At 40.0% G+C, this 19,843-nt stretch overlaps 1 protein-coding gene across 7 annotated transcripts in view; it reads left to right on the forward strand.

Annotated features, from left to right (window-relative positions):
* TP63 (tumor protein p63) overlaps positions 1–19,843 on the forward strand; it is a gene marked incomplete at its 3' end in the record, with an annotated part of 138,848 nt that overhangs the window by 54,873 nt on the left and 64,132 nt on the right. For all 7 annotated transcript variants that reach the window (XM_082694825.1, XM_082694826.1, XM_082694827.1 and 4 more), the window contains one exon: positions 2,407–2,661. In XM_082694825.1, the coding sequence (XP_082550951.1) occupies positions 2,407–2,661 (255 nt within the window). The remainder of the gene's footprint in view (positions 1–2,406; positions 2,662–19,843) is intronic.

The following is a 19,843-nucleotide window of genomic DNA, read 5'->3' on the forward strand; positions in this document are numbered from 1 at the left end:
CAATACCTTCAGTCCTCCTGCTATTCCAGGGGTCTCCTTTGTGCCTCTGGGGTAAATGCATTCTCCATGTCTCTTAAGTCCTTCGAGAAGCACTGAGTGTTTGCTCACTGGCTTTTAACGCTGGTCCCAAAACGTTTCTCTTTACATATATTGAAAAAAAAAAATCAAAGGACGAAGTTTCTTTGTTCTCATCCAAGCCCACAATTAGCCCAAGTTCCATTCTCTGTAGCTGGAAGGAGCAGGAAAGGGGTGACTCCACAGGCATTTTACTGCCTGTGAGAAAGTGCTCAGCCGGTTCCTTTGTCCTTTTTGTCAGGGCCGGCTGCTTCCCTAATTGTACCGCTGTAGGGAAGCACGTGCCTCCAGGAGCATTATCTGATTCCTACAGGACCTTCAGGAGTGCTTTGCATGCTGACCCTTAACTTGAACACAAATAATATCTTTTCAATCCCATTCCTAGGCTGCTGCTGCAGGCCTGTGTACCTCCTGAGGAGCTGAATTCAGGGGCGGGGGGCAGGGGTGTGGACACTCACCAGCGCCTCAGGTTTTATTCTCTCCACTGACTCACCTGCAGTTTTGCCTCACCTGTCAGGAGGGGAAGCTGAAGCTGGAGGACAGGAAGGAATGGGAGCTGGAGAAGTCAGAGGGGAGAGAAGGCAAGACAAACAGCTGCTCTTGTCAGCATGGGGAGAAGTGTAAAGAGATTAATAGTGATTTAAAGAGCAAATGGGGACGTGGCATCCGGCCGTGGAATGCGAATGTATAAATGTACTGGAATGGACATGCGGCCTTTAGCATTTAGACAGATGCTCTCTGGACTGAATGGAATGGCCGAGTTCGTACTCCCCCCCCCCATGTGAAAAACCTAAATTTTAGTTAAATAATCCAGTTTAATGACAATTTTCGTCCAGCTTCTCTTTCTTTGTGAGTCTGTTCTTCCCCGCAGTTTTACTTGGTCAAGGACTCTCAGTTATCCTTCAACGGAAGAGCCAGAGTCCTCCTTTCCTTTATAAAACATGTACCAAAGAGACTACTTTTCTCTCCTGTTTTTGCTTTGTTTTCCCCTTCACTAACTTGAAGAAAGAACGAGATCAATATGTGTCAGAAGTTTTCACACACAAAAAACTATACCATCCGGTGCTTGCCCCTTCTGAAATGTGCCCGTTTTGACTCTAGTTTAGGAAGGACTTTGAATTGTCTCATCAGACTGACAGGTGTGATGGTGCTGGGCAGGGCCTGGACTCAGAGTCAGAAGATTTGGTTTCAGAATTCCCACTCTGTGCTTACTAGCTGATGCTTGAGAAGATCTCTCCCACTCTATGATAGTAATGCATTTTTTTCCCAGATTAAATGACAAGTCAATTCCTTCTTTCCATGTACATCCTATCAAGTGCCTCCTATTCCGTGCCTGTTGGCCCAGAAGACCTACAAGTATCTGGGAGAGGAGCTATATGAACTAATGTACTTCTAAATTATATCAAATATAGAATGTTAATCATAACTAGATGATGTTCCTCTTACACATGTTCTACTCTGGCAAAGAAGAAATGGCTACAAAGAAAACGAAAGTACAGATAAAAAATTAGGTTATGCTTGGATGATATACTAGCATGTTTTCTTTAAAAATATCTAGGTGGCTCTCCCTAACCTTACTACCCATGCTTCTCCAGTCTTGCTGAACTAAGTCCTTGGGGCCTGGGGCAGAGGGCAGTGGGGGGTGGCATTCCTGGTACCCTGGGACAGAATTTAGACAATAAGATTACAGGGAAGTTTGGAGGACCTCTGATTTTGCCCCATATACAACAACTCTATGCTTAAGTCCTCTTTAAAACATTTCTACCCAGTGTTCTTTCTTATTCTGAATACTATGGCGGGAGGGGATAAAAAAGAAATAGTAGGTGGTTTTTATTTATTTTAAAGAACTTCTCTATAACTACTGAGCTCTAGACATTTTTGTCCAGTTTGTTAATGAGCACATATTCTACTTTTTTTTTTTTTAAATATAGTTGACACACAATGTTACATTAGTTTCAGGTGTATAATGTGATTTCAAGTCTATACCCTATGCTCTCCTCACTACACACACAGTCACTGTCTGTCACTAGACAGTACTACCACAAAATCATTGCGTATATTCTATTATCAGTTTCTCTTCAGGAGACCACAGTCTCCAAAAGCTGCACGTGAAGCTTTGTGATCTCTGTGGGTCATTACAAAACACACGCAGGCCTTAGACTTCCCTTGCTGTTTCTGTGTATCACAAATTAGTCTTTTTACCCGGAATGTGAAGTTTCATTTCTGAATGTGAATTTCAATTTTTGTAGAATGCAGGCAGCAAATGATGCCTTCTCAGAGCAATGATCTGCCGCCAAATAGCTAACACTGGGGTTTCTGGGTGTCCTGCAGCCACAGTACACGAACCTGGGGCTCCTGAACAGCATGGACCAGCAGATCCAGAACGGCTCCTCGTCCACCAGCCCCTACAACACAGACCACGCGCAGAACAGCGTCACGGCGCCGTCGCCCTACGCGCAGCCCAGCTCCACCTTCGACGCCCTCTCTCCATCCCCCGCCATCCCCTCCAACACCGACTACCCGGGTCCGCACAGCTTCGACGTGTCCTTCCAGCAGTCCAGCACCGCCAAGTCGGCCACCTGGACGGTAAGAGCCCCGGGTCCCTGTGTGCCCTTCAACTTGACCCCTGAATCCGAGGGGCGGGGGGGGGGGTCTTCACTGCCCCTCCCAGCGGCTTCTCCTCTGTCAAAGCTTACAGATCCATTTTGAATGGTGGAATGTTTTCCATTGTCCTCCATGGACATTTTATTTTTAAATATTTAACACAGAACCTGAGAGAGAAAAAGTGCCATTGAATGGGAAAAACCCCAATCTTGGAACCAAAGCCCTGTGTTCTGGCAATTTCAGCAGATCTGTTCTCCCCTGCTTTGTGCAGTTGGGGTGGGGGGGAGTCCTCTACCTGAAAGTTTTTGGAAAACTATAAAGCATTATTCTAACAAAAAGTATCATGGGCATAGGATACAGGCTTGCATTTCTAAGAATGTAGCATAGTTACTATCTCATTACATTGAAGAAGTAAATGTCATATTAATGTATGGTTAAAAAAATTAAATTGCAAACATGGAGTGATAGGAAATTAAAATGTCATTTATTATAGAATGGCTACATTCATTTATACTTGTAGGTTTTATAGCACAAATTGTAACTTATTAATACTTATATATTTACTACCTTTAGAATTTTTTTCCTCAAAGAAAGCTCTAAAATTTCAATTAGTCCAAAGAGATTCTGGTTAAAAATGGGGAAAAAAATGAACTTTGCATATATAACTTTTCCAAGAGTACATGGCAATATTTTCAAAAATTAAAAAGGTACAAGAATGTTTATTCTATTTCAAAGTTTGTTTTCTAATGTATTATAAATAAAGTTCACATATGAGGGAGGAGACTTACAAGACTGGTTTTAACTACTTGAACAAAGGATGCCCAACACCAAAGTGGCAAAATAGTACACATGTTTTTCAAACAACTTACTATTTGCATGGATTATAGAAGTGCTTCCAGATACTATCATCTTACTGATAAATAGCTTTAGAATTATTTTAGCAGATCTTCCCACCCCCGTTGGCAAATAGATTTCTCTGGAAAGTGTTTTACTTTTTATGTTACAGAGTCTAGTTCACTGTAGCTTTAATCCAGCTCTACATCGTTTATAAAACAATCTGCATTTACGCACTACATCCCAACATAGTTTCACACGTGTGCCCTCATTCTGTCTTCGCTAGGTAGGACAAGTGAGCTAGGTAGGACAAGTTTTATAATTCCCATTTTCCTAGAGAGGAAAGCTCAGAATGTGGAGTTGAAGTGACATCCCTGAAGGGACAGAGGATTCTGTGCTGTTGGACCTATTTCGGATTCTCCCTTCCCGCACTAGATTGTGTTCTTTTTCTACCCTTCCACATCAGGATGTTCAAAAGGGATCAAAATTTTTATTTGGGGGCTTTTCTTTCATGGTTTGAGAAGCGGTTCTGTCATGGTTCATACTTCAAATATAAAGTCTAAGTAAAAGCTTAAAATCTGATCTTCCTCCCATGTGTTATTTACCAATTATGTCCCAGTCTTGAGGGTCTTTTGTAATAATCCTGGAGACAGACACTAAAGGTGAGTAAACGTAGAGTCCCTAGACCTTAAGTAAATATTGGTTGATCAGTCTCAGAAGTAGCGTGCTGAAGATCTGCTAGAAGCGCCATTTTATAAATGGCTCATGGTGCGCTTTAGCATAGGGATGACCCACTGGGTGTTCACGGTCCCTGATCTTCCAGGCCAACACTTTCTTGTTTGCACACCTGGGCCAAGCTCCACTGCGTTAGGAATACGCACACCTGAAGGGCTAATGGGCACAATGAGGCCACTAGATGATGGAGCATTTCCCCTCTAACATGGTTTAAGGATCATAGTGGTGGAGCGTGCTGCAGGTGGAACAGGAAATCGGTCTCATCAGCTCCTCATACAGAAATCTTAACGTTCTTAAGGTTTCTTCCAGTTTGAACATGATTCTGAACCATCCAAGCCCTTTCCTCAGAGAACTAAATTGTGTCATAGAAAAAAGCCTGGAGAGCTATACCTAAGTGGTAGATTAAGAAAGAGAGAAAATGTCTTCTTGAGTATACTTAGGTTTCCTGACATGGGACAACAGTGAGAGCAGTATTCTGAATGACAGGGTAGTCACTACTATTTATGGGAAGAGCCACTGTGTGGAAATCAGGAAACCTTAATTCTAGATATGATCATCTTTGTGAGTTTTTAGCTGAGTCACTTCATCTTTCTCAAGTTCAGTCAGTACTTCTGATGAGGATAACGATGAGTCTGGTGATACCTACTTTCTTTTCTTACGGTGAGGTTGAAGTAATTAGCAGCAGAGAGGTTCTTGGGACATGTGGGTGACTCTGTCAGTTAAGCAGCCTTCTGTTCAAGTCATAACCCAGGTTCTTGAGATCCAGCCCCACAACAGGCTCCCCAGCCTGCTTCTTCCTCTGCTTGCCACTCCCCCTTGTGCTCTCTCTCTTTATGTCAAATAAAAATAAAATCTTAAACTAGAACATTTTCAGAAGGACTTAGGTTCTCATTAGAAACTTTGCCTACCATTAAAGAACGGCCTTACTTAAGCTGCTTTGCCTTTCTTGGGCTTCTCTTCAGCTGTCTACTATCTACTCTATTGATTTTATAGAACGGGGTGACCGAATTAGATGTCCCTTCTCTCCTGCCAGTGTATCAGATAGTGTTCAGAGCTTCATTTATTTATTTATTTATTTATTTATTTATTTATTTATTTTTAAAAAGATTTTATTTATTTATTTGTCAGAGAGAGAGAGAGAGAGAGAGAACACAAGCAGGCAGAGGCAGAGAGAGAAGTAGGCTCCCTGCTGAGCAAGGAGCCCGATGTGGGACTCAATCCCAGGACCCTGGGATCACGACCCAAGCCGAAAGCAGTGGCTTAACCAACTGAGCCACCCAGGCATCCCCAGAGTTTTAGTAAGTCCTTTCTTGTTCACCCTCACTTTTATTTTAGTCAGAGGGATATTTCTTCTAAATTTAGGGCCCTCAAACCCTTATCTGTGTAGCTACTGAGATCACCTAAAACAGCTAGGCAGCAGTATCTAACTCTCTGAGCCCAACTGTATACACTTCCACTTAGACATAGACCTTACATTTGTTTTAAATTATTTTTATTAACATATAATGTATTATTTGCCCCAGGGGTACAGGTCTGTGAATCATTAGGCTTACACATTTCACAGCTCACCTCGCATTTTTAAAAATTATCATCTCACTTGTTTATTTTGACTGAGCCTCACAACGAGGGCTGTCAGCCCCACTTTTATAAATGAGGAAGCTTAGAGGAGTGAAGGTGACAAGGCTGATGACCAGTCGAGGAGGGAGAGGAACCCAGGACCTCCCATTCCCAGCTCACATCTCTCTGCCGTCCTGTCTAGACAGCTTCTCCTGGAAATGAATAGAAGAAACCATGGAGGGATATCCAGGCCCTGTGTGGTACAGAGCTGAGACTGAGCTGATGGAGGGCTTTTTAAATGTCATATTACACAACACCTATTTCTTTGGCATCTGTGCATGTTAAAGCCACTTTTCAAAATAAAATACTATCATTTAAAACTGCCCACAAACTAGAAGTAGCAGAAGCAGCTGTCAGGAGGAGGAACCACACTTTCTGCATCGTCTCCTGGTAATTTTTTAATAAAAACCTTTTTAGTAGCATTTTATCACTTGTCATCATCCTCTCGTGTTTTCTCTTTTCATTCTGGTTTTACTCAGAATTACTGCCAAAATATAATGAATATATTTAAAGCATATATGCATATTTGCTTTCTCTATTTTTTTAAACAACGAATGTGATTGTATTTCCAGTTCCATAAAAGCAAGGTATTTATTTTAAACTTTTTCCGATGAAATAAAATGAAGTGTGATAACATTTTTCCATATTCCATATCTCACAGACATGTACACATACGTTCAAACCCAAACCCACACTGAACTTAGGACTTCGCTTCAGACTCCTTTCTTCTTTCTAGAGTCTAATTGCTGCTGCTCAGGAAGGCCTCCCCGTTAACATCCTGAGGTGCCAGTCTAGGATCATGGCAAAGAATCAGGAGCCATCAGATGGTTGACAGAATGGTATTTTAGAAATGGCAAGAGGGACACCTGGGTGGCTCAGTTGGTAGGGTGTCTGCCTTCAGCTTGGGTGTTGAGGTCCTGGGATTGAGTCCCACACTGGGCTCCCTGCTCAGTGAGGAGTCTCCTCCCTCTTCCTCTGCCACTCCTCCTGCTCATGCTCTCCCTTTCAAATAAATAAGTGAAATCTTCAAAAAAAAAAAAAATGGGGCACCTGGGTGGCTCAGTGGGTTAAAGCCTCTGCCTTCGGCTCAGGTCATGATCTCAGGGTCCTGGAATCAAGCCCCACATCAGGCTTTCTGCTCAGTGGGGAGCCTGCTTCCCCCCACCCTTGCCTGCCTCTCTGCCTATTTGTGATCTCTGTCAAATAAATAAATGAAATCTTAAAAAAAAAAAAAGAAAGAGAGAGAGAAAGAAAGAAAGAAAGAAAGAGAAAGAAAGAGGAAACAAAAAAGACAAATGGCAAGAAACTTAGGTGTGGATTTTGATTCTGAAATTTGCTCACAGCCTATGGGACCTGTCCAAATAGGATGTTAATGCTTATTCCTTATTATGAGGATTGCATGACCTGTGTAATACTAGCTTCTCATAGGAATAGAAATGTTTGCCGAATCTGAATTTTGATCCCTTTGTTTCATGAGTTTATTACAGTTTTGTGAGGGTTCAGTTGTACAACCAGCAATAATTTGAAAGAATGCAAAGCAAAAAGTTTTTACCTTTTTTTCCCCCCCTTAGTGCTTTGGTGCTATTCGCATGCCCCCAAGGAACTGTGATACTATCCACTATCGAAATATATGAACTAGATGATGTAGAATGATAACAGGTCATCCCATATGCAAACTCCCACAGGACGGCTCTGCTGTTTTCCTATGCCTGCCCAAGCAGATACAGGCCCTCCTACCTAACACAGGGAAAGGTCCTCTCCAGATTTTAAGAAACTGTTGACTTCAACATGTCTCATTTTTTAATCGGCCACTTTGTTTGTGGCAATGCCTTGTTTTTAGTCGTCCTGGTAAATAAAGGCTAACGGTGGATTTCACTCATGGAAGAGTTGATATATTGACTTGTGGTGGCAGAGTTCTGGAGGGAAGCCACACGCTCACCAGTGGGAACTGTTTCAATGGACTGTGGCATGTCCATGTAACACATTACTCTGTGTCTATTGAAGAGAATCATGTGTACTGACTGGAATGTTTTTGGAGTTATTGCTAAGGAAAATATAAGCTTTCTGTGGCAGCTACTTGAGAACTGAGAGGTGTGGTGAGAACATCACTTCTGGGGGCAGAGTGTTCCCTTTCCTCAGACTCTAGTGACCAGTCCTCTTGGGAATATAGGTCAGTCTGTCTTGATGATCAGCCTCACACACCTTTATCACTTTGAGAGCTGTTTTGTCATAACCCATGATGTACAGTATTATCTGTGTGTGAATACTGTGAAAAACTTTCACGTTAGTGATTTTTGTTGTTGTTGTGCTTTGTCTGAGATAAAGACCTGGTCGTTGGCCATACTTTTTTTTTTTTTTTTTTCTGTTGTGATTTTTCCCTTCACAGATTTAAAGGTCTTGGAGGGTAGGCCTCCTGACCTAGTGCCCAGCACACTGTCCAGCCTACACAGGCCCGTAATAAATATAAAGAAACTTTGTTTTCTCTTCACGGCTAAAGGAAGCAATTCCAGTTCCAAGCAGTATGCCTCAATTCTGACTTTGTTAACCATCCGTAAAAGGGATGATTTTTGCCTCTACTCATGATTTCAAGAGAGCGTTTTTCCTTTGCCGTTCCTAATCATGCCAGCTTCATGTCCTGTTCAGAGCTTTGAATAATCTGACTTGAGCAAGTGGAGAGATTAGGGAGGTGGTATTTGAAAGGGGAACAGCCAGTTCCCCAGGGAGAGCTTCATTGATCCCAGCATATCAGTCCTGCAAGCTCTCTTCCCTTGGCTTCACAGGCGAGCTGAGAGGCATGCCTGTGGCCCACCCTCCCTGTCATCAGGTTACCTGAAATGTAAGACTTCCAGAATCAGGCTGCCAGCTCTGCAGAATTCTAATGCAAGCCAGCCCATTGCGTGGCCCTCTGGAATCTCAGGACTCTTAAGAATAGCCCATCAAAGGACATGGTGTACAGACCAAGTTTTTCATGGTGAAAATGATTTATCAACTGCTTTACACTAAGGAAACACTTTTGTCGTCAAATTTCGAGCTTTAATTGGAGCTGATCTCATCACTGAGTGGCTGTTAGGTTTTATTGCTGAGGGACAGGAGAGAAGACTTGGCTCCTGCTAGTGATACATGTGTTATTTTCACTTCCTGACATAGCTGTCCTATAAGTCTCCGAAGATACATAGAGGAGTGCCTTCGGGTGCCCCTCTCATGAGGAAGGAAACAATAACACTGAGCACAGTCGCCTGTTAGCCAAGCTATTTCTTAGTCCACCAAGCATTGAGGAAGACTCTCCTAAGTAAAGGGCCAGAATATTCTTGGTGATGGTTCCTGTTACTTGGTTGACCCTGGATTGGAATTAAAAATGAATTTCCATCACAAGACACACTGCAGGGCTCTTGGCCCCAGGGCAGGGCAGAATAACTTCATCAGCATATTTGCCCTAATTTGTTTAGATTGACTCTAGGTCAATGTATGTGGGATAAGCCAGTTTCACCTAATGTTTATGCCCCTCCCACACTATTCTGAATGATTTGTTGAATGCACTTTTTATTTAAAAATAAATATTTTGGGGGTGCCTGGGTGGATCAGTGGACTAAGGTTCTGCCTTCTGCTTAGGTCATGACCCCAGGGTCCTGGGATTGAGCTCTGCATCTGACCCCCTGCTCTGCAAGAAGCCTGCTTCTTCCTCTCCCTCTGCCTGCTGCTCTGCCTACTTGTCATCTCTCTCTTTCTCTCGCTCTCAAAAATAAATAAATGAAATCTTTAAAAAAACAAAAGTAAAAATAAAAATTTTGACACTGATTTATTATATCTAATGTGATGAGAACTACCACTTAATTAAAAAGAAATAAATAGCAAATTTAAATAAAGTTGACATTTCTTTTTTCCACTCTAAAGTTTTCTTTTTGTTTTTCTCCTTGTTCTTTCTCCCGATCCTCCTCTTCCTCAATCCTTCCGTCCCTTTCTTCCCTTCCATCTCCTTTTTCTCCATCACTCTGTTGACATTAGTACTGGTCAATTTTTTGTTTTGGTTTTGTAGGAATTCCCCAGCCACTCAGTACCTTGTTTTTTCACTGGAGCTTTGCTTTCCTGGAATGGTGGATTAATATTGGGAAGATCATGATATAAATCTGTCACCATAGAGAGTTTCATCAAGAATGGGAATCCGATGCAGGGTGCCTGGGTGGCTCAGTGAGTTAAGCTTCTGCCTTTGGCTCAGGTCATGATCTCAGGGTCCTGGGATCAAGCCCCACATCAGTCTCTACTCAGCAGGTAGCCTGCTTTCCTCTTTCTGCCTGCCTCTCTGCCTACCTGTGATCTCTGTCAAATAAATAAATAATTTATTTAAAAAAAAAAAAGGAATGGGAATAGATTATCAGGCTCTTTTGGTTTAACAGATCATGTTGACTAGATATGGGCTACCTGAGGGGTGGCAAACCCAAATATCAGTGGGAATTGAATGATGAGAACAGGGATGGCAGCAAGATGAGATCATGTGCCCTGCCTACAAGGTCTGTCCTTTGCAATCTCAGCCCGTTGTTTTGGGAGAAAGTAGACCTGGCATTAAAAGAATAAATTTTCAGAAACAGCTTGAAAACCTGGATTTGTACATAATATCTGCAGATCTTTAAATGATCGTAATAATTTAGTTTTTTAAAAAAATCATAAAACACTCTAGACCAAAGGAAACAATAGACGTACTGAATGTTGACCTTGTCATATATTGAACAGTGACAAGGGAAGATTATGTGAAGTTTACATAATATAACTGGAAACTAGAGCAGGTATCTAAGGGAGAGATTACTAGTAAATATGTTTCATTCATAAATAATTCTCTATCCCTTTAAAAACTTATATAGATTAATCCCTTTCTACAATAAATTGAGCAACATGCTTGTCATTGGAGATTTTTCTGTTTTTTTCTTGCAGTAAATGACTTTCACCTTCTCATTCCAAGTAGAATTTTATTGTATACAATATGTAATACTGTGCATTGTTGGATCCTTTGTCTAAGGAAAGGATCTTATCTGATTGTTTTTGTTTTTATCGTTGGAGAATTTATGGGACTCTATGACTTACCTCTCTAAAATTGGCCAAACTGCAATCAGAAAAGGGCAGTGAGATTGAAAGAGAGTTGAATCAATTTTCTCAGCTCACTAACTGATGGCTTGTTTTTAATTGGCAAGTAGAGTGTGTGCCAGAAGAAAAATGACCTGAGAATTGAGGTGTAAACAGAGAATAATGTCATAAGAATTTTTAATGACTCAAAAGAAACACAGTATATCATTAAGCTTGACAAAGATCCCTTCAAATCAGCCCAGAATGATATGTACCATTTATTGAGGGAATGTTGCTCTGAGGGCATTCCCATACCTGAGTTCGGCACCTTCTTCCACTCACATCCCAGATAATTAGCCATTTCCATAGTATGACCAAGTCTTGCCATGGTTTCCATCCCCTCTGGTGGAAAAGGGCAGATGTATTTTTCTCATGAAAGGGGTTTAGCAATCACCTGTCACATCATGAGTATAGCATGTGTGTAAAATATATCCTCATAGGTTTATGTCACTATCAATTACTATGTCTACTCAGGTCACCATGACTGGAAGACGACTTGAGATAACATAGCTTTCTGCTCAACCACTTCCAATTCTCTGAGATTAAAGGAGAGTTTATTGTAAGGGAAAATGTTAGACTCTTTGAAGCCCTGCAGATGTTCTGTAGACATGGAATGGCTTTTAGAACAAGGGGTCCTGTAATTAGACACATGGAGGTCTAAAGGTAATGATCTTGGCAGCAGTCTCTCCTGTGGTTTTTAATAATGATTATGGCCCCATCATCAGGCTGCCCTCAGGTGAAATTTAAAAGAAAATTTGAAAGTAGCCAGAGATCCTAGATCTAATTCATTGTGAGGTAAGTTAGGGAAACATTCTCACTTTACAAATAGAATGAGCATTCTTATTTTAGTTCGAATGTAGTAATGAAGACCCATGATGTCTTAGTGGAAAAGAGAACAGTATAATTTGCCACTTTGTTACTGTATTACTAATGTCCGAAAGCTTGGAATGTAATTTCTGATCATGTTATGCCAAATAGGGAATTTTCAAGTTCACCAGTCATGCAGATGTTCCTTCATGGGTTACTCATTCAGTTTTTATTTTAAGTTTTTATATGGTTTAACAGGTATCATCTACTAAGTCTTGTGAAATATATAATGAAGGCAAATATTCTATTTTAAAGTACTTTGGTTGGGGGAGAGGGGGAAAGAGAGAGAATCTTAAGCAGGTCTATGCCAAGTGAGGAAGCCTGATGGGGGGCTTGATCTCGCAAGATCATGACCGGAGCCCAAATCAAGAGTCAGACACTTAACCAACTGAGCTACCCACGTGCCCCCCAAATACTTATTTTTTTACTTGAATGGTTTCCAAGTTATATTAGGAAGAACAATGATTACTTAGCTTAAGGATCCTCGTTTGAATCTGAAAAGTCATCTGACAGGCTCACAAAGAGCACGGTCCATGAAGTAGAAAACAGGACTCAGAGGGCAGCTTTGGAATACTAACAAGCCTTATGATCTTGGGCAAGTTCTTCTGTGTCTGCCCACCTGTTCAATGGGTCTTATAGTATTTAGTTGGCAAGATTGTTGTGAGGCCTAATTAAAGTTTACAAAGCTCTTTGGAAGCCTGAGAGATCAAGTTCTAAAAACACAGTATGTTACTATCTTACCCTGGATTTTTGTTTTTAGATTTATCTGCTGAATACTGCATCAATTCATGCTTACAATTTAGTTGGTTTCCTGAGGTTTTCCAGTTATAAGCAGAGATTAATAAAATGGTATAAATATATAAATCCCTAGAAATAAAAGTGGGATGAAAAATACACTATATATAATGTATGTGTGCGTGTGTGTATACATGTACATATTTATATGTACATGTATACATGTACATGTATACATATACAAATATGTATACATATATATTTTCTTCTAATATAAAATAATTTCTTCTTAAAGCATGTTTAATTGGATCCCACAACTGTTAATCAGTTACTTTCTTTCTTAGGGATTTATTGGTAAGATATTTTAGAACCAATGATAAAGTTTTAAACTGTGATCACTTTTAAGAGGTCAGTAAAAGAAAAATATTACTATTTTCCTTAAAAATATAAAATTAATATGCATATTTGTATAAATACAAATATGTTACTCTAGTTGAGTAAAAAAGGAATTAATTTTCAATAATTAAAATTTAGACTTGAAAGACATTTCTTTCTTCTCTCTCCCTTGTTTATGTACCTTTTCCTTCTACCCTGGGTGTAAATTTATGATTTTCATATTTATGAATATAGAGCCCTGGTGTTAAACAATATAAATTGCTTCTACTTTTTTTTTAAGCTATTTTATATTCCTGGGAAAGCAAATCTCATTTTCCCATAAGAAAAACATTGTTATTATGGATTATATTTCTGACCAAGGACTTGTCATCAAGTAAGTCATAGATGTGATTAACTGTATGTCATAAAAAGCAAAATTCTGACCACTATCAGCCACTGTAATAGTTTAAAATAGCAAAATAATTATCATAGTCCTATAAAACTTGCTTAAATATCTTGAATGCCTTAACATGTGTATTAAGTTTACTCATAATGTTTTGTTATTTTTATGAACTTGATTTATCTAAAATTGATATGCTATTATAGCAAATACTTTAATTAATATTTTGATATGCCAGAATTTTGATGCACTTAATGTGTAATAATCGGAGATACCTTTGTTTCTCAAAATTTTCTCTAGGAAAATTAGAATGGAGACTTACAAAACATCTTCCTGTTGCTAAGAATTCTATTCAAAAAAGAATTCTGTAGTGTAGACTGGCTTTATTTTAAGAATTTGAATTAATTTTTAAAGGCATTATTAGAGGGGAATAATAATAAAGATATTATTACAGTAAGGGAGAGAAAAAAACTGGATCCTATTGAATTTAAAATCTTAGTTTTTCTGTGTGTTTACTATCCCTGACCACACTACAATCTCCAAAGCAGGACAGTCTTGAGAAGATAAAATGTCCCCAGAAGCAAGTGTTTACAAGAAAAGCTGTGAGCGCTAGTGGGAGCAAGCTCTGTTCCTTTGCCTTAGTGATTGATCATGGAGGTCTTTGAGGACTCAAGTTGTATATCCACTCAGAATTTGGTGCTTACCTTGAAATATTATTTGTTCAAATTATCACCTACACTCACTCTTTTGACTTGTCTGTACAAACCCATAGAATTTGAATGGAAGGTCCATGGGAAATGGCGTTTGATAATTAGATAAAGCAGATTGATCAGTAGGTACACTAGAAAGTATTGTTGTAATAGAACTCTGGAGTATTTTTTTTTATACTTAACAGTTAGGATAGAGGTGTAGAAAGTATCCTATAATGATAATTAAGAATTTCTTCTTGAACTAACCCACATAGCTAAGTAACCTCTTTCTCCCTTGCTTATTCTCGTGTCTAGAATGTATTGAAATTATATAAATCAATACGCACTCATTTAAAATGCTTAAGTTTAACTTTATTTCCTTTGAGTTTAGAAAGGCATCTGACAAATAACTATTTTAATCAGTCTTGGAAAAATATATCATCCACCCCTAAGAGTTACCATAGGTAACTCATTCTTTAGGTTTATATTAATCTTTCATGGTATTCACTGGTAATAGATCGTGTTTGATGTTTACCTTCAAAGACCACAGCTTACACATTTATATTTAGGTGTAACAAAAGCATCTTTTGCAGGTACTTCTATTTTATGTCTGAAGGTCCTTACATGATTCAACAAACAGTAACTCATCTGTGTGTTTTTTTGACATAAAAGCTAGAATGGCAAGTGAGGGCCAACTCAAGGTTTAGAGAAAAGATGTCTCACTCAGCAGGAGAAGCTGAAGGAAAAGTAGACTTCTTCCAGGTTACTCACTAGGACCCTCAAGAAGCATTACATATATAGCTCTTTGTAAAAGTTCCTGTAATGTATTCATATTTCAGAAGGGATTTTTTTAAATTTTATTTATTTATTTGACAGACAGAGATCACAAGTAGGCAGAGAGACAGGCAGAGAGAGGAAGGGAAGCAGGGTCCCTGCTGAGCAGAGAGCCAGATTCAGGGCTCGATCCCAGGACTCTGGGATCATGACCAGTGCCGAAGGCAGGGGCTTAATCCACTGAGGCACCCAGGAGCCCCACAGAAGTGATTTCTTACCTACTGCCATGTGGTTTTCAGCTATGTTTTTCTTCACATAAACATCATAGACATAGGTAGAAGAATCATGCTGAGAAAAGTCCTTTTGTTAAGTTTTTATAGAATCTTCTTTCAGCCTCTATCCAAGTGTATTATCATCTTGGATACGTGGGAATTAGGAGCAGGGAGGGGAAAGGTGAAGGAATAGGAAGAAGAACAGAGAAGGGAAGGGAACATTGTTCATGCAAAAACAGCAAGTGGATTCTTCTGTAAAAGTATAATGTGGATTCTCTAAGTTTGTTCATTGGATGTTTTCTAAGATGCTTTAATAGTATATTTTCATAATATGGACTTCTAAGAGGAGAAGAGCCAAGCCATTTGAAACTGAATGTTAAATTCAGTTTAAAATCTTGGCTTCTTTGACTAATGTATTCTATAATCTACTGGATGTTTTTGCTACCAAGAAGGAGAATATACCTCTTATTTCCTTCAGTTTTCCTCTTAAGAGTGTTGGCTGAGCTATTTCAGGAAAGGAGAAGAAAGGGGACTTCTTATTTTCTTTTCCCTGGCAAGTCTTGTTCCTTTTTGAGGAATCTGCATTTTATACCCAATACTAAGTGATCTTAGTCAATGAATATAGTAAGCATGCCATTCCATATACTTTCCTTTTCAGTGCTTTGAAATTTCTAGCAAAGAAGGTCTCCATAACCATCGGCCAGTATTTTAGTGAAATAAAGATAAGCGATATAATTTTAAGACCTCTTTCTCTGCTGGTTTGACTTTACTAGGTGTGAACTCGTAGTGCCACAATGTAACCAAAGCAGTATTTTAATGTAAATGCATTTTTAAAAAAATTTATATGTTCTTTCTACCTGTTAGAAATAATCTTTTATTATAATTACTTTTAAATCTAAGTTTTCCTTCCTGTTGTCTCAGAATACAACCAAACTTCACAGAGCTTAGATTTGAGTCCAACCTTCACTGTGTCTACCTTTGAGGGTCCTAGTGGGTACATACAAAGAAATGACCAGAGTTGCTTGGGTATCTTTTGTCCATGATCTCAGTAGAATGTCAGTTGTGCTCAGCACATAGAGAATGCCTCAAGAAAAAACCAATTTAGAAGTGGGAGGGCGTTAGGATGAATATATTTTGCCTGGGTACTGCCCACACTGTTAGATGAGCAGTGTGAGAGGTTACATCCTTCTAAAACTTGCTTACAAGCATTCCCACACTAACAGATTTTCTTTTTAAAAATGGTTTGACAATTTGTTTTGAAGCTGTCACTTGGGCATATGGTTGTGGGGCACAGATTAGCTCCTAATTTATTGCTCTCTGAATGTGTTTGACATCGGAATTTAGACTTCAGAAGCAGAAAATGGAATACTTGAAAACATTTAAGCAGAATAGGGGATCATCTCTTTTCCATCATTTCCTGATTTAAGATGAAAATGTTCTCTCAACTTCTAACTTAAAATGAGATGTGATATGGCATATATAATCCTGTAAAATATGGGGGATGCTCACAGTGTATCATTTCTAGTTATCTTGCAGGACTGATGATTACAAATACTGTCACCATCCTAGTGGATAGCCAGAATATCTTTGCCTCTTCCTGAAAACAGGGACTGTGGCTCTTTTGCTAAAATGAGGACAAACAAAAGTGCCTAAGGAGGCAGAGTGGTGGGTGGAAAGAATTTAGGCTTTGTGGGTAGATAGACCTGGAGTTGAATTCCTCGGCTCTATCTATATGGCCTTGGGCAAGACACTATCCCTAGGGCAGCTTCTTCATCCCTAAGATGGGACTAATACATCTTTAGGTGGCATTTTATTAATAGGATTAAACATAATGAATGTAAGCTGTTTAACCCTGTGCCTGGCCAATGGTGATTTTTTTTTAACTGTATAGATCATAAATTTAGGATTAGAATTCAACCTAACCCCACCACACTCACAGATTCCTTGGGCACTGTAATAAGGAATCCCCTCCTGGGGGAACTTCTAGCTTCTGCTGCCACCATTTTGTGGTGGAAGTTGTATGTTAGAACAGTGCTTTAAAATTTTATCACAGTAAGGAGCAGAGAAAAATGAATCTCTACCTTGGGTATCTCGAGTTGGTCCTGAGTCCTGAGTAGAAGACATACACTTTCTGGGCTTTTGTTTTTTTTTATTTATATAAAACATTTCAGTAAAACATTTTGTTTTGTTTACATAAAACTTTTTTTTTACTTTAATATATTTATATGAATATTTCTTTTCCCTGTCTAAAAAAATGAGAAGTCTTCAAAATTTTAGTTGCAGGAGGATAAATAGCATTTATCTTGTGGCTTTGAGTTACACCCAGGCATACTGCAATGTGTATTTCTGAGGTACCAGTACCTTAAACAATTGTTTAAGAAGAACAATTTTGAGATAAATTAATGTAGTCTGGAAGACAACACTGAGGAGTAATTATTTTTACAGCCATAACCCAAACCGAGTGAGGACCCCACACTATGAAAGGTTAATATTGTTATTCAGTTGCACAGAGCTCCTTCTATATTGCCCAGCTTTCCTGAAGCTAGCCGCATTCTAGAGTTGTTTGGGTGAGCCCAGAGGGCCCAATCTCCACAAAACAGAAGTCTCAGGGCAGCAGATTCCAGCTCAAAGTGAAGAATGGTCTGGATTTTATGTGCTGCCTCCAGTGGTAGTGAGCTCAGCCACACAGTGTGTGGGAGTAGGTGGGACCCTTGACTCGTTTCAGATGGGAAAATGTATCAAGTAGCCTCTTAAGATCCTTTGGATTAAAAAAAAAACCTGTGCATCCAGAGGACAAGTCTTTTGTGGCTGGAAAGAAAAAAGGACAGCAGTGGATGACCTGCTCTGTGCCAAGCAGCTGGTTAAGTGGGGGAAGAAAGTGGACTTTCTAGGCAGCCAGTGGAGTAGAAACCCAGGGGGAAGCAAGACAGCTCCGCCCTCCCCAGGACAGTGATCCCAACTGTTCTACCTGACGCTGTGGTCAGGTACGGGAAACTGCTCAAGTTAAAACTCGGAAGGTAGGATGAGGCCAACCTATGCGGATCAAGGCATTTGGACTTTGTCTCATGGGCAGCGTGCTGATGCTGAACACTTTTTGAGCATAGGAATAATCATGCTCAGATCCCAATATAAAGCCCATTCATACAGCAGTATCAAGCATGGTTGAAGGGGGACTGGAAAGAAGAAAGCAGTTTGGAAAATGCTACGATTGTGCAGACACTTGGGGGTGGGGCTGACTACTCACCCAGGATACAGTGCACTTGAGCCAGGAAAGACAGACATGAGAGAGCCCCAGAGTCAGATGTGGAAGTCCCTGCTGCCAGGGGCTCCACAGGAAGAAGGGAGGAGGAACGGAGAACCAGGAAAGTAGCTGAAATGATTAACTGTGTTCCTAGGGGATATATGTTAGTAAAGGATTGGCAGCCATTTTCCAGCTGGGGCTTTTGCTAATCACTTAACAATGTCCCCAGTGGCCTCCATTTCCTCATCTTTAAAATAAAGATAATGATAGCTACACTCCAGGGTTGCTGAGAGGGTCAAGTGAGATAATGAGGTTCCAGTGGTTTTTGAACTTGGAAGTCCATCTTCATCCAAACTGTTACTGCTGCCTTGGGATAGAGGCAGCAGGTAAGGCATGTAGCTTCCTGTCTTGTAAAATTAGCATTCACATCCTTTTACTGAGGCTCAAGCTGAAGGTCCTGCTTGAATGAGATGATTATTATCCAGCCTATTTCAAAACTTCCTACCATGTTTTCTCTCACCCCTGGTAACAAAAGCCAAAAACCTACTAGCCTCCAGACACTTGACCCTTCTGCCTTTCCTTTTTCCCTGCGGAGAAAGCCAAGTAGTCTCTAGAATAGAATTCACACTCTTCTCCAGGCCGATGGAAATGACTGGCTATGGGAGATAAGGACCTTTCTGTAAGGCTCTTCTACCCTGGGTAAGCTGCTTGTGAAGTATTTTCTCATTAGGATGATGGCTGTCATACAGACAGCCTTGCCCCCTCTCACAGTGCTTGGTCCCAGACATACTAACATGTGTGCCTCGGTTGTAAGCCATTCCTTCCAGGGACTGATTTCCCGTGGAAGCACCAGTGAGGGGAGAGGCCTTTGTCAGAATTCTCATGTCTGAATCATTGCCATGAGCTAACGTCTCCAGCTTTATGAGTCACTGCTGGCCCAGGCATCAGTTTTGTAGGTCAGAGAAATGAAGATGCAAGTTAGAGTCCCCTGTTGTCATTAGCTCACATGGGGGAAGGCAAGCAGTCTTCAGATGGTGGCATTCTAGAAACCAGATGTTCGGCCTTCTTTGTAAGGACATAAGTGAGTGGAAGGGTTTAAGAGTTAATAATAATATTTCAAAAATCCTCTAATTTTTGTGTGTGTTTGTTTTGCTTTAGGCGAAGTAGGTGAAATGATGTGTTTGGGAGATGAATGTTCTCGTAATAGGCAAGATAGAGCTTGTAGGGGAACATCTGTATCCAACCCATTCCGCATGAGATGGGGCCAAGGCTTGCTTGTGTTTTAGTGCCTGTTCAAACATGTCTAATTTTAAAAAAGATTTATGAAGTTTTAGAGGATTCTCCATAAAATATCATTTCTTCATAGAGCAAGTAGAATCATTAATAGCCTAGTGGTTAAAATATGTACCCTCATGGTGCAGAGGCAGTGCCAACATTGGGTCCTATGCTAAAAAAAAGAGTTGCCAATATGAAGATGATATTTAAAGTATTAGGAATATCTGGAATCGTTCAT

The sequence above is a fragment of the Mustela nivalis genome, assembly GCF_964662115.1.
Source record: "Mustela nivalis genome assembly, chromosome: 1".
NCBI classification, from domain to species: Eukaryota; Metazoa; Chordata; class Mammalia; order Carnivora; family Mustelidae; genus Mustela; species Mustela nivalis.